General features: G+C 39.6%; 1 protein-coding gene across 6 annotated transcripts in view; it reads left to right on the forward strand.

Annotated features, from left to right (window-relative positions):
- The first annotated feature begins 1,812 nt into the window (after positions 1–1,812).
- Positions 1,813–12,224, forward strand: part of CCDC81 (coiled-coil domain containing 81) — a 33,968-nt gene continuing 23,556 nt past the window's right edge. For 2 of the 6 annotated variants that reach the window (XM_046684935.1, XM_046684936.1), the window contains exons 1-4: positions 1,813–3,069; positions 5,396–5,515; positions 8,847–8,908; positions 10,329–10,485. In XM_046684935.1, coding sequence (XP_046540891.1) covers positions 2,991–3,069; positions 5,396–5,515; positions 8,847–8,908; positions 10,329–10,485 — 418 coding nt within the window. In that variant the 5' untranslated portion in view covers positions 1,813–2,990. Of the gene's footprint in view, positions 3,070–5,395; positions 5,516–7,751; positions 7,856–8,846; positions 8,909–10,328; positions 10,486–12,224 lie in introns of those variants that run through there. The other 4 variants (XM_046684937.1, XM_046684938.1, XM_046684939.1 and 1 more) reach the window with 4 other exon arrangements.

Below are 12,224 nucleotides of genomic sequence, written 5' to 3' on the forward strand. Positions count from 1 at the left end.
AAACACTATTCTGCAATGGGTTTTCACTTATATCTTGAAACTTTTCAAATATCAGTATGTAAATATACAACTTTCTTTTAAGAAAACTCTTAAACATGTATTCCAAAGTACAGATTTACAATTTAACTAGTTCCTTGTGATGGTTATCTTAGGTTAATTCTAAGATTTAGCATTAAAAACAATGTTGCACATACATATTTCTTTGTATGTATCATGCAGGTATATCCAAAGAGCAAATTCTTAGCAGTGGAATTGCATGGTTAGCCTGAGCTCTGTCATCAACTGAAGGGTATGTGTTTTCAGGATATGTAATATTTCTAGCTCACTGGAAGCTGCTAAACACAGGATCACATGTATCTCCACAGCCTCTTTTGTCAAGAGAACTTTGACAAAGGGAAAAGAAGACCTTGAAAGAAGAGTCTTTGTCTTTATTATTTGTAGATCCTCCTTGGCCATCTATAATTCACTAACAATTAGCAGTCGTTCATAACCATCTTCTGAAACTGAAGATGGTCATCATACTTAACTCAAAGTCTAATTTGTCATTCTAAGAAACTAATATATTTTTACAATTCCATTATTATCTTAATATAGAACAAGAATGCTGATATTGCCACTAAAAATTAGCTGGCCTGGCAATTGTTGTCAAGATGGCTGTCATGAAACAGTTTGCCTGTTGCTTGCTGCTGATCCATTCAACAATATTCCCTGCCTATTTCCCCGAAGGATTTGAGACAGTCCACTCAGCAAGGACAAGTGCTTCAAGACTAACCCCAGCAATAGACTAGAGGACAAAAGGCAGAGGGTAAAGGGAAGAGTGGGAGGAAATTATTTTTCCAAGAAACTGGCTAAGAAAGACCCAAAACTTTGTTCTGAGCTTCTTAGTAGACAAAGTAGAGAAAGAGCCTGAACTATAGAGCTTGCCATTTTCCAGTACAGAGACTCTCAGTCCCGTTAGACACAATGATTCTTTTTTATAACAAATATTTTTAACTCTTTGTTGTTATTCTGAAATGAGGTTTATCGATAATACAGCTTATCTACCCATACCTTTTAAAACTAAATATAAATCATAACTCTAGTATAATAGAGAAATTAAAGGTAAGTAATGTATAGTAAAATAATACTTGTTTTAACATGTATATATCCAGGCAGGACTATGCTGGAAGGCAAACGACAGCATCACATGCTTGTATCTCTAGGAGGAATCACTACGAATGAATGCAACAGCTACAAATGCAGACTGGTTCAGGTGTGTTGTCTACTCAACCACCACCAGCCTCATTGATGGTGACGATATAATTTTCCTAAATGTGAAAGAATTCTTCTTAAATCCCGAAAAAAAGCATGATCTTCCCTCAATTTGCTTGGATTTTAAATTCCTAGGAAATTAAGTGATATTGAAATTGAGCAAAAACTTCTTTGTGTTTACATGTAAAGTAGATTTTTTTCTAGGCTCAAAAGCAGACTTTTTTTTTTCTTACATGGAAGTCTGATGAGATATTAAAAAACGGTGCAGAATGTGGAACAATCTTCACTGTGCAGGACTGTCTTGTACATTGCAGGTGGTTGGGCATCCCTCCTCTCTGTCCACACTAAGTGCCAGAAGTTCCTCCCTCCCATCACCATTGCAACAATCACTTTGGAAATCTGCTTGGCATTATCTGTTAAAATCTGTATTTCCCCAGACCCGGTAATCTACTTGTAGTTATATACACATCCAAAATGAGTACATACATGCATCAAAAGTTTTATTCAAGAATGTTTGCAGCAACATTATTCCTACTAGTCCCAAAGGAAAACAACCTCAAATGTCCCCTCGACAGTGGAGTGGATAAATAAATGGTTCCATATTCATATAAAGGAATAATATACAACAGTGAAAACGAACATATTGCTACTACAGAAACCAGGGAGGAATCTCACAAACATGATGTGGAGCGACAGAGCCACATACAAAAGAATACATGCTAGGTATATGATTCCCAAAGTTGAAACACAGGCAAAACGAATTTATAGTATTTGTTGGGATAATGCCTGGAGGGGGGATAAGGTGCATTTCTGTGGTACTGATAGAGTTCTATTCCTGACCTGGGTGGGGTTTACATGGGTGTGTTCATTTTGTGATAATTCATTATCAGTACAGGGGAGAGTATAACAACAATTCTACAGGACGAGATTTGTGAAATGTACAGGGAGGAAAAAAACATGACTGTAATTTTAAAAAGTCAACTCCCTTCCTATCCTCCAGCCCTCCATTTCCTAGGAGAGGAGCCCAGGAAAAACCAAACCCGAGAAAGGTATTCCAGCTCAAACTCAAACCCTCAAACAGATTCCCGAGACTCAAATGTCCATCACTCGGGGCAAAAGGTATTCCCAGATTTGTCCAAGGTGATCACAAAAGCGACTAAGTCTCTTCGCTGCCCTGGATAAGGGGAAAGAAAAAATAAAGTTAAAAAACATTGTTACTTTCCAAACTCGCAGCCTGGTGCTCCCGAATCACTCGGGCAACCTGGGGCCCGACCCATCTTAGGGGGCGGGGCCGAGGCCCTACTTTGACGCCCTAGCAACGGAGCGAGCCTTTGACGCGTCCTAGCGACGCGCCCCTCCCTCCCCTCGGCTGGTCTACTCTCCCCTGGTCCCCTTCCTTCGCTCGCGGCTCAGTCTCACGCTCTCAGTGGGCCTCTCCCTGGTCCCGAGGGCGTGGATTCGCACACTCTGATTCAGGCGCCTGACAGCTCTCCGGGTTCCTGTGGCGGGAGCCGCTCAGGGAGAGCCAGAGCGGGGAGAGGAACTGCGAGAAGGAACGTTTAAGTTAAGAAAGAAAAAAAAAAAATCAAGATTTGGTAATTTTTATCTTTAAGCCACATCCAAAGCTCTGGGGAGAGAGGGCTGGGGGGTGGGAAAATCACTTTTGTACAAACTGCACATAAAGAAGGAAGAAAAGAGACCCATTGAGGACCCAGCACGGAGCCGACGGGCGATTGGAGATGTTGGACACCATCATCCCTTCAGTGCAAGACCTGGCCAGGCAGGTGCTGCCCACGCTGCCCTCGCTGAGCCAGGAGGGTAAGTGACACGGGGCGGGGCCCTGGGGGCTGAACCTTCACCTGCTTGGGGACAGGCGAAAGACCTCCTTCCCTATGCCCTGGCTCTGGCGGGCCTGGATTGTCCATGCTGCCTTGGCAACCAGTTGGTAATCACATCAAGCTCACGCTGGATGCCCAGAGACAGGTTCTTTACTGACTGCCTTAATGAAGGAAAGCAGCCAGCTGAGGATTTTGATTATACGAGATAATGCATATATAGTCCCCTTAGTTTGGGGGCTAGCACTAAATAAGTGCTCAATAAATGTTAACTAAAAACAACCACCTCAATCAGGCTCCTTCTCAGAGTTCATGCAAAAACAGGGCTATTTTTATTGCTCTTGAAATCTTGGGGTTGTGTTAAAAAAAGTGAGATGAACATAAAAAGAACTGGGTGGTTGGAAGAAGACCTGCCAGCTTCTCAGAAAACTTACTAGGCTTGGTTAAAAGCATAGTTTCTTAGAATAGAGTCACTCCAAAGTGACACTGAGGTCTGTCTGCAAGTGATAGGAGCCCTTGGGAAGAAAAGAGCTCCAGAAATGGAAGCTATTATTACTATCAAGTCATTCTAACTTAGGGATATTGGCGAGGCTCTAACCAAATGATTTTAGGAGACAAAATGAATAGGAGTAAATGCCTCTTTTTTCTCTTTCCCTGAATCACTCCTAGCTTTTCCTGTTAAAATAATTCTAAAAGAAGCATTGAAGATAATGGTTTTATGGATTTTAAAAGTATTTACCATATTTATAAATTTATATATAATTTATTCATTCAAGTAGTTTTGAGAACCTGCTATGTACTGGGCACTAGAGAACTGATGGTAAGCAAATCCTTGGAATTTACAATCTAGTGGGGAAGAAATTAACCAAATAATCACAGAAATAAATATAAATTTACAATTAGTAAGTGCTATCAAGGAGGAGGTGCATGGTACAATGAGAACTGTTAATGAGGGTGAGGATGGGTGTGTGCGAAGATTTGCTGAAGAAGATTTGAGCTGAGATGTGAAGAGTGAGTTGAAATTAAGTAGGTGAAATGGATCAGTGGAGTAGGAGGGGAAGTGAGAGTGTTCCTAGAAGAGGGAATACCAAGAGCAAAAGCTCTTGGTGGGAGGGAGCATGGTGTGATTAAGGAATTGAAAGAAGGTCAATATGGCTGCTCTATAGCTGCAGGAGCGTGTGTGTTCTAAAGGAGGCTGGTTACGCAGGGCCTTGTAAGTCATATTAAAGATGTTGGCCTTTCTGTGAAGCCTGATGGGAAGCCATTAAGTATTTCGAGTGGAACTTAAGGAGGAGTTGAATGGCAGGATCAAGTTGTGTTTTGAGAAGATTGCTGTGGCTGCAATGTGGAGAATGAATTGGAGGGTCAAGAATGCCTATAACAGTCCCCTAAGTGAGAGTGAATGTAGCTTGGCCTAAATTGGTAAAATGGAGAGAAGTGGACAGACTGAAAGGCCATTTGGAAGTAAAATCTGCAGGTTATGGTGATGAACTGGATATGGAGGGTGAGAGAGAAGGGAAGTCTCAAGGATGACTTCTGAGTTCCTGCTTATATAACTGGATAGATACTGGTGCCATTCATTGACATGGAACCCCTGGATAAAGGACAAGATTTAAGGGAAGGAAAATCCTGGTTTTGAGGAAGTTGAAGTGCCTTTGTGAGATATCCAAGTAGGCACTTAGATACACAGATCCAGAACCTCAAAAGGGGGAAGGTGTCTGGGCTTCTGAAGAAACATTTGGGAGTCATCTGCATGTTGGTGGTCATTAAAGTCCTGGGCATGGATGTGACTGCTTAAGCAGAGTACAGAGTGAAAAGAGAAAAAGGCCTAGGGCTGTACCTTGAAAAACTCCAACGGTTAATGGCTGGGTTGAGGAAGATGAGCCTTCAAAGGAAACTGAGAAGAAATGGCTAGAGAGGTAGGAAGAAAACCCGGGAGAGAGTAGTGACACAAAAGACAAAAGGAGAGGTGCTTAAGAGGGAAAGGAGTGGTCACCAGTGTCAGATATGCTGAGGGGTCAGAGAGGTGAAAATTAAACATGTCCATTGAATTTATTGACAGGGAGACCATTGGTGACTTTAGCAAGAGCTTTATTGTTTTAATGACAGAAGCAGGAGTCAAATGACTACTTACTAACTTTTACAAATGACTCATTGTAAAGGAGATGAGGATAAACCCCAGTCTCAGCAAAACACACAGATTAACTTTTCATCATTGTATATGTTAAATCCTGCTGCTTCTGTATGTTTCACCAAAGTTTAATATTATGTAATTATAGTTCTTGGAAGGTCTCATCATTATTTTGCAGATGTGAACTGGGTGAAACTACTGAAGACTACACAGCTAGCAACCCCAGGAGGCAAGAAGGCTGTAGATCTTCAGACATGCAGTGCACTGATCTTTCCACTGCACTATGCTCTGGAAATAGGTCTCTGTGTTTAAATCACTCTGTAATATTTTGCTCTGTTTGTATATTAGTATTTTAATTTTAGAAGATGTTTTATAAAGTCAGGGAACTTATCTTTTATTTATGACATTAATATTTATTTCAAGCATATATTCTATAATTGACAGAATGGGCATTTAGTCCTTTTTTTAAATGACTGTATCTAAGATACAGTATTCTGGCTACTTGGCAGGGTGTTTAAAAATGTGGTTTTGGGGGCTGGCCCCGTGGCCGAGTGGTTAAGTTCACGGGCTCCGCTGCAGGCGGCCCAGTGTTTCATTGGTTTGAATCCTGGGCGCGGACATGGCACTGCTCATCAGACCACGCTGAGGCAGCGTCCCACATGCCACAACTAGAAGGACCCACAACGAAGAATATACAACTATGTACTGGGGGGCTTTGGGGAGAAAAAAAGGAAAAAAATAAAATCTTCCAAAAAAAAATATGGTTTGGGGGGCCAGCCTGATGGCATAGCAGTTAAGTTCATGCACTCTGCTTTGTTGGCCCAGTGGTTGTGGGTTTGAATCCCAGTCGCAGACCTAGCACCACTCATCAAGCCATGCTGTGGGAACATCCCACATAAAATAGAGGAAGATTGGCACAGATGTTAGCTCAGCAACAATCTTCCTCAAACAAAAAGGGGAAGATTGGCAACAGATGTTAGCTCAGGGCCAGTCTTCCTCACACACATACAAAATAATAAATATGGTTTTGAATGCACAAAATGTTTAGAATTTAAAGTCAAATGAAGGTTGAACTGAATATAGAAGGTGTATCCAGGAATTGCTTCTTTATAAATAGTGATTCTTGATATTTCGGTGTTTGATTAAAATAAATAATAACCCCAGGTTTCTTTAAAATATAAAAGTAGCATATTTTTTAATTTGCTTTATAGATTGGATTAAAATTCTTTTTGTTTTGAGATTTAGTGATACCCTCTCTGACTCTCTGGGATATCAGAAAAGTCAAAGTTAGAAATCACAGTCTGTAATATTTCCAAATCTATTCCAGTTGAATTGCAGGGGCTTAAACCTTCCGAAGGGAATGATGTGCATGTTTTCCTTTTTCTTCAGTGAGAAACAGCAAATTTCAGTATAGAGTAATAAATTCTGCTGTTATATAACTTTTTCTATCAGATTTTACAGAATAAAACACACAGTGGACTTGAATGTATCATTCAAATGAAGAAAGATGATCTTCAAATTTCCAATTAAGCTCAGTCAAGTCTTTTCACTAGGGTTTGGTTGCAAGCTATATAGTTTCTCCTGGCCCTAATTAAATCATTTCCTTTTGGTGTAGATTGTTGTCCTGAAATTTGAGCTGCATATCATGAGTCTAGGTGAAAGACTTAACAGTTTTGACTTAAAAACTTTGAAAGTTCTCCAAGTAACTCTGGATACTGAGATTCTGTTTTATTAGTGAGTTAATGACATTTTTGGTTGTGATAAAAATTTTAATTCAGTATACACTTGGGACTGGTTGAAAGACCTTCTCAGGTTTTAGCAGCCACCTGTGGAATTCTTTTGTCTGTGGGGGTGGGGAGGAGTGGGATAGAGTAGGATGAGGCAGAATAGAGGAAATTCCTGATTATAGTAAACTGTATATCCATATAGTAAAATGTATATCCATTTAGAATGAAGGGCAGAATCTCATCACTTGGCTCACCGTAGTGTGAAGCCCTGGTTTTCTTGGTGGGTGAGTGAGTTTCTATCACCCAACTTGTTCCCTGATGCCCATGAGAGTCACTGCTACTTCTCATTGCCTAACCTGCTCCTTCCCTGGCATATTATTAAAAATATTTGGTACCCTGATATACTGGAATTATGAGACTTCAGTTTCTCTGCTTGAGGTAGAGGTTTAAACCATTAGGAAAAAAAAGTTATACCAATAAATTAAGCAGTTTTCAAAATGAGGAAAGAATTGATCTTTTGTCATCAACTGCATCATGACCTGAAGTGGCAACCTGGTAAATGTCGCTGTTTTTGATCTTTTATTTTGAGAATTAAAACATAACATTCTTCTGATTAGCAAAGAGTTCCTCATTGGAAAGTATCTTTAATACACGTGATTAGGCTTGGGATAGCGATGTCAACACAGACATAATTTTCTGTATTTCTAAATATTAGTTATACCTAGAGTATACTTTCATATCACACATTAACACTTTAGTTATTGGCAACTCCTTATTTTTCTACTAGTTTTTTGGAACACAGCTCAGAACAAGAAAATAAACATAGAAGGCCTCCCTCTGATCATTCAAAGCAAACAACACAAAGTCTATGCACTGATTCAAAGGAAAGCCCCTTGGGCCCCTACCCAAAGGTCTGTTTTTAAAATTATTATTTCAGACATAATATTAGTATATTCGTTGAAATCAAGAACACAGCAGATCAGAAGCAGTGAATTAGGAGTAGGCAGAGGGTCTTCCAAGCACTAACAGCAAAGAGAGGTGACTGCTGGTAGTCTTAACAGTGACAAATGAGAATGAAAGGCAAGTCAAGAACTGAGCAAAAATATGGTGATCATTTCGTGATATATACAAATACCAAATCATTATGTTGTATACCTGAAACTAATATAATATGTCAATTATATCTCAATAAAAAAATACTTTGTCTCATACGTTTAGTAATGGAGTCATACGGGCATAGACGTTTAAAAAATATTGAAGGCTACTACATGCTACTCACTGTTGAAAGTACACGAAGGTTCAGTGCACAAAACAGCTTATGTCCCTGCTCTCATGGAGTGTATCATCTGGGCAGAGTGGTGGAGAAAGATGATAAACACACACACAGAGTCTCTATAAAGAGGACCCCTCCCCCCAAAAGAGAATTAAGCAAAAATAGAAGTATAGAGACAGCTAATGTACAGACAACGGCCTTTCATGACTTGGTGGCCCTTGGCCTCATTTTTGAGTTATAAAATGCTATAAGAATGAAGGTTCATATTAATCAGATGGCACAAGAATAGACACTTGATTGATGCTTGTTGAAGGGGTCATTAAGAAAAAGCTAGATTATACTCAGTTAACTCTATTTATAAAGAGAAATGTATGACCAAGTGCCCTTTGTTCTAGACAGATTTTCTTCAAAAATTTATTATTGTTATTTTTAATCACATTTTTGGAACTTAAAGGGGTAAGCTTTAGTTACCAGGAAAATTAACTTTGGGGAATGACCTTGTTTTCTGTTAATTCTGAATTAATTAGGAATTACTGTTATTCCATTCTGAGATACTATGCCAATTACTAAGATACTATCACATGGTGCTTACACAAATTAAATTATTTTTGGTTTCCTTTGACATTCAGAAGTCTCTACTATCTGGGGGAATGTGTCAGAATTTGTGGAACGGCAGCTGTCCCTGCGTAAGGTAGGACTTATACTTTAATTTTAATGTAGGAGTCCAAAGGATTTTCCTCCTCAGTCTCATATCATTTTTCTGGGAGCAGGATGGCAGACTTTAGAGCCACCCAATTTAACTTTCAGTCCTGTGATTTTATGATGCTCATGCTTAGAACTTGTGGATACTAGATTTAACAAACATGGATTTTATCCTTAGGTAATGGCTTTGTAAGTTCTGCCCTTCTAGTGTACGAAGTATTATCACTGGTCAGCGTTGACGTCTGTAGAGGAACTAGATGAGTTCTGTTTATCTGTGATCTGACAGTTTCTGGCATAGCTATAGAAGGATATAATGCTTCTTGTCTTGCCTCCTTGCAGGGAATGGATTGTAATTGAAATATAAGACAGTCAGGAACTGAACTCAACTTGCCAAAAATGAGAAACCTTGCCCAGGGCTGGACTATTTCCTCCTGTCAAGTTTTGAGTTTGGATGCCATAGGACTGGACAGAGATTTGTGGAGTTTGCAGGGAGCTGGGAGGTTGTGGCACTTTTATACCCTACTCAGAGGTCCCAATATGTCAGCCCTTGGGCTGAATTCATCCTTCAAACTTATTTTGTTTGGTCTGATAATTTGAATTAGTCATCACCACTTAAAATTGGGAAATTTTATATAAAGTTTTGGATTTTTTTCTCAGAACATCAGCAGATTTAACAATACCAGTTTTCCATTCCTGTGTGGTGACACTTGGCTGGAGCTGACAATGGGCCCTCCGCTTTACATGGGGCACACATGCTCTAGCCACCACATTCTCTGCTGGCTACCTTTACTCCCTTGACTTCTTTCTTGGCCCCTGTAGGCATTTGAGTTTGTAACCCTTGATGTGTGATATTTCCAGGGAGACAGAGACCCAGTTAGAGAGCCAAAAGCATTTGCTTCTACCCATCAGCCAAGAACACCATACTGCAGCATATGGCTTGAATGCTGAGTTGTCTGATTTTAAGTGAGAGGCATACAATCTGAAAGAGGGAATGAGAAAGCAGAGATTCTCTTGACCCCTTAAATTCCCTTCCTCCTATGGCACATGATTAAAATTTAAAATGTCACACAATTTAGGACAAAAGTAACCTTAGATATATATTAAAAGTGGCTATGGCATCCATCCAAGTTTGCTTAGTCCTCACAGCCTTTGAATGACATGGAGATGAGGGATCTGGTGTCAGAAAAGCATCATGGATCGATATGTTACATTTTATACTAAACTTATTTGAAAACCTGGAGTCGTAAAATGCTATAACTATAAGGGATCGTAGAGGTCACTGAATTTTTAAGGCCTAAGCTTAATTCTCTTCATGTTTTTTTGTATAATAATACTAAGGATTATTTTTCTTTACCCCTTCAGTGAATTCTGTTTGTTGTTCTTTTTTCTCCTCCTCTTTTTCCTTTCAGGGGGTTCAGATTCCAGCACTTGGAACTTTTACTTTCATGAGACAAAAGCTTGAGGTGGGAAACAACAAGTTTATCCTAATTCAGAGGCCCGTATTTATCATGGCAGAGAAGTTAGTACAGATCCATGGACTCAAACAAAACAAAGTATATACTCCTGGTAAATCTCTTTACTATTTAAGGCTTTCCCAGAAGGTGACTGGCCTGGGGATGAAAATGAAAGGGCAAATCTTGGCCAGCTGCTGCCTTTTTGGTTTCCGATTTGAGGGGCTCACTTTTCATGGGGACCTTTGGCAGAGGGAGGGGCTGAGATAGGAAATAATATACATCTTCCTGTAGGCCATTTTAAACCTCCGTAGCTTAAGAGGTAGGCAGGAGAAGACCTTATGTGAGATCAAGGCAAATCTATATAAAAGCCACATCATGGAGTTGTGCAGACTGTATTCATATTTCGGACCCTCAGAAATTAAAAGTAGTTATAAAGAAGAGAAAGTTAATTAGGGTCTTTGTTTAGGAGAATGACAGTCAGTATCGCTGTGAAAAAGATCACTGTGTTTCTATCATATATATAATTTAAACGATTAAAATTTAAAATTTAGAAGGTTTGGGTGCGGCCCGGTGGCCGAGTGGTTAAGTTTTCGTGCTCTGCTGCAGAAGACCAGTGTTTCACTGGTTTGGATCCTGGGCGTGGACAAGGCATTGCTTGTCAGGCGACGCTGAGGTGGTGTCCCACATACCTTAACCAGAAGGACTCACAACGAAAATACACAACTATGTACTGGGGGGATTTGGGGAGAAAAATCAGAAAAAAGAAAAAGATTGGTAACAGTTGTTAGCTCAGGTGCCAAGCTTAAAAAAAAAATTTAGAAGGTTAATAATTCTATAAAGACTTGATGAATGCCTTGTATACCTCTCACACCAGAAAATCTTCCCTTCTTTCCTCCCTCCCGCCTTTTTCTTCTTCCCTTCCTGCCTTCCACAAATATTTACTGAGGGCAACTATGTGTCAGGCCTTGTTCCAGGTGCTTGAGATATAGTGGTAAACAAAACCGACATGATGCCTGCTGCAGGACGCTGACATTCCAGTGTCAGTGTGTGGACTTCATGACATCTGCCCTGGTTACTTAGAGGCCTTTGGGGGCTTCCTTCCTGATTTCTGGCTGTGACACTTTTGACCTTCCTTATCATCCCCTCCTGCATCAAACTCATACCTGGATGAAGAGAGACAGTCTACCCCCAACGCCTGCAGGTGAAAAGGCTAAAACTTTCCTTTATGTTAACTTTCCTGAAAGCTAATTTCCTGAGTAATCATCCACCAAAAAATGATATATTGGAAAAACAAACACCAACAAACTATACTTAGAATTCATTATACATATATTCTGTGCTGGGCTTGATGGACTTTTCAGCCATTTTTACCTGGAGTTTTAGGAGAGAAGAAACGTAATACCCTAATTCATTAAAAACCTACCAAATGAAGTGAAAATAAAGCCAACTTTTTTTGAGAAAACATTTGTGCCTTAGAATTAGACCTTATTTTCCATCTTGGATCTTGTAGAGAGTCCAAAAAAATAGTTTAGATCTATAATTAACTTTTTTACTAGTTTGAGGAAATTTCAGAATTAAACATATATGATTGAATTCATTCACAAGAACATTTCTGTCTACAGTTTAGCTTTGGTGTTATGATTCTTCATCATTAATTAACCAGATAACTAATCAAACATTATACAGTGATTCTTAAAGATTATTAAGACCTTGCTTTGGTCTGATTATTGGTCCTTGCTTTGAAGAGCTCAGAATCTAGCATAGGAGATAAATATATAAGCAAATGATGCAACATGATTAAATGCTGCGAAAGTAGCACTGATCAGCACTGGATCAAATGCTAGGGGAGCC

Source organism: Equus quagga, chromosome 14, assembly GCF_021613505.1.
Source record: "Equus quagga isolate Etosha38 chromosome 14, UCLA_HA_Equagga_1.0, whole genome shotgun sequence".
In the NCBI taxonomy this organism is placed as follows: domain Eukaryota; kingdom Metazoa; phylum Chordata; class Mammalia; order Perissodactyla; family Equidae; genus Equus; species Equus quagga.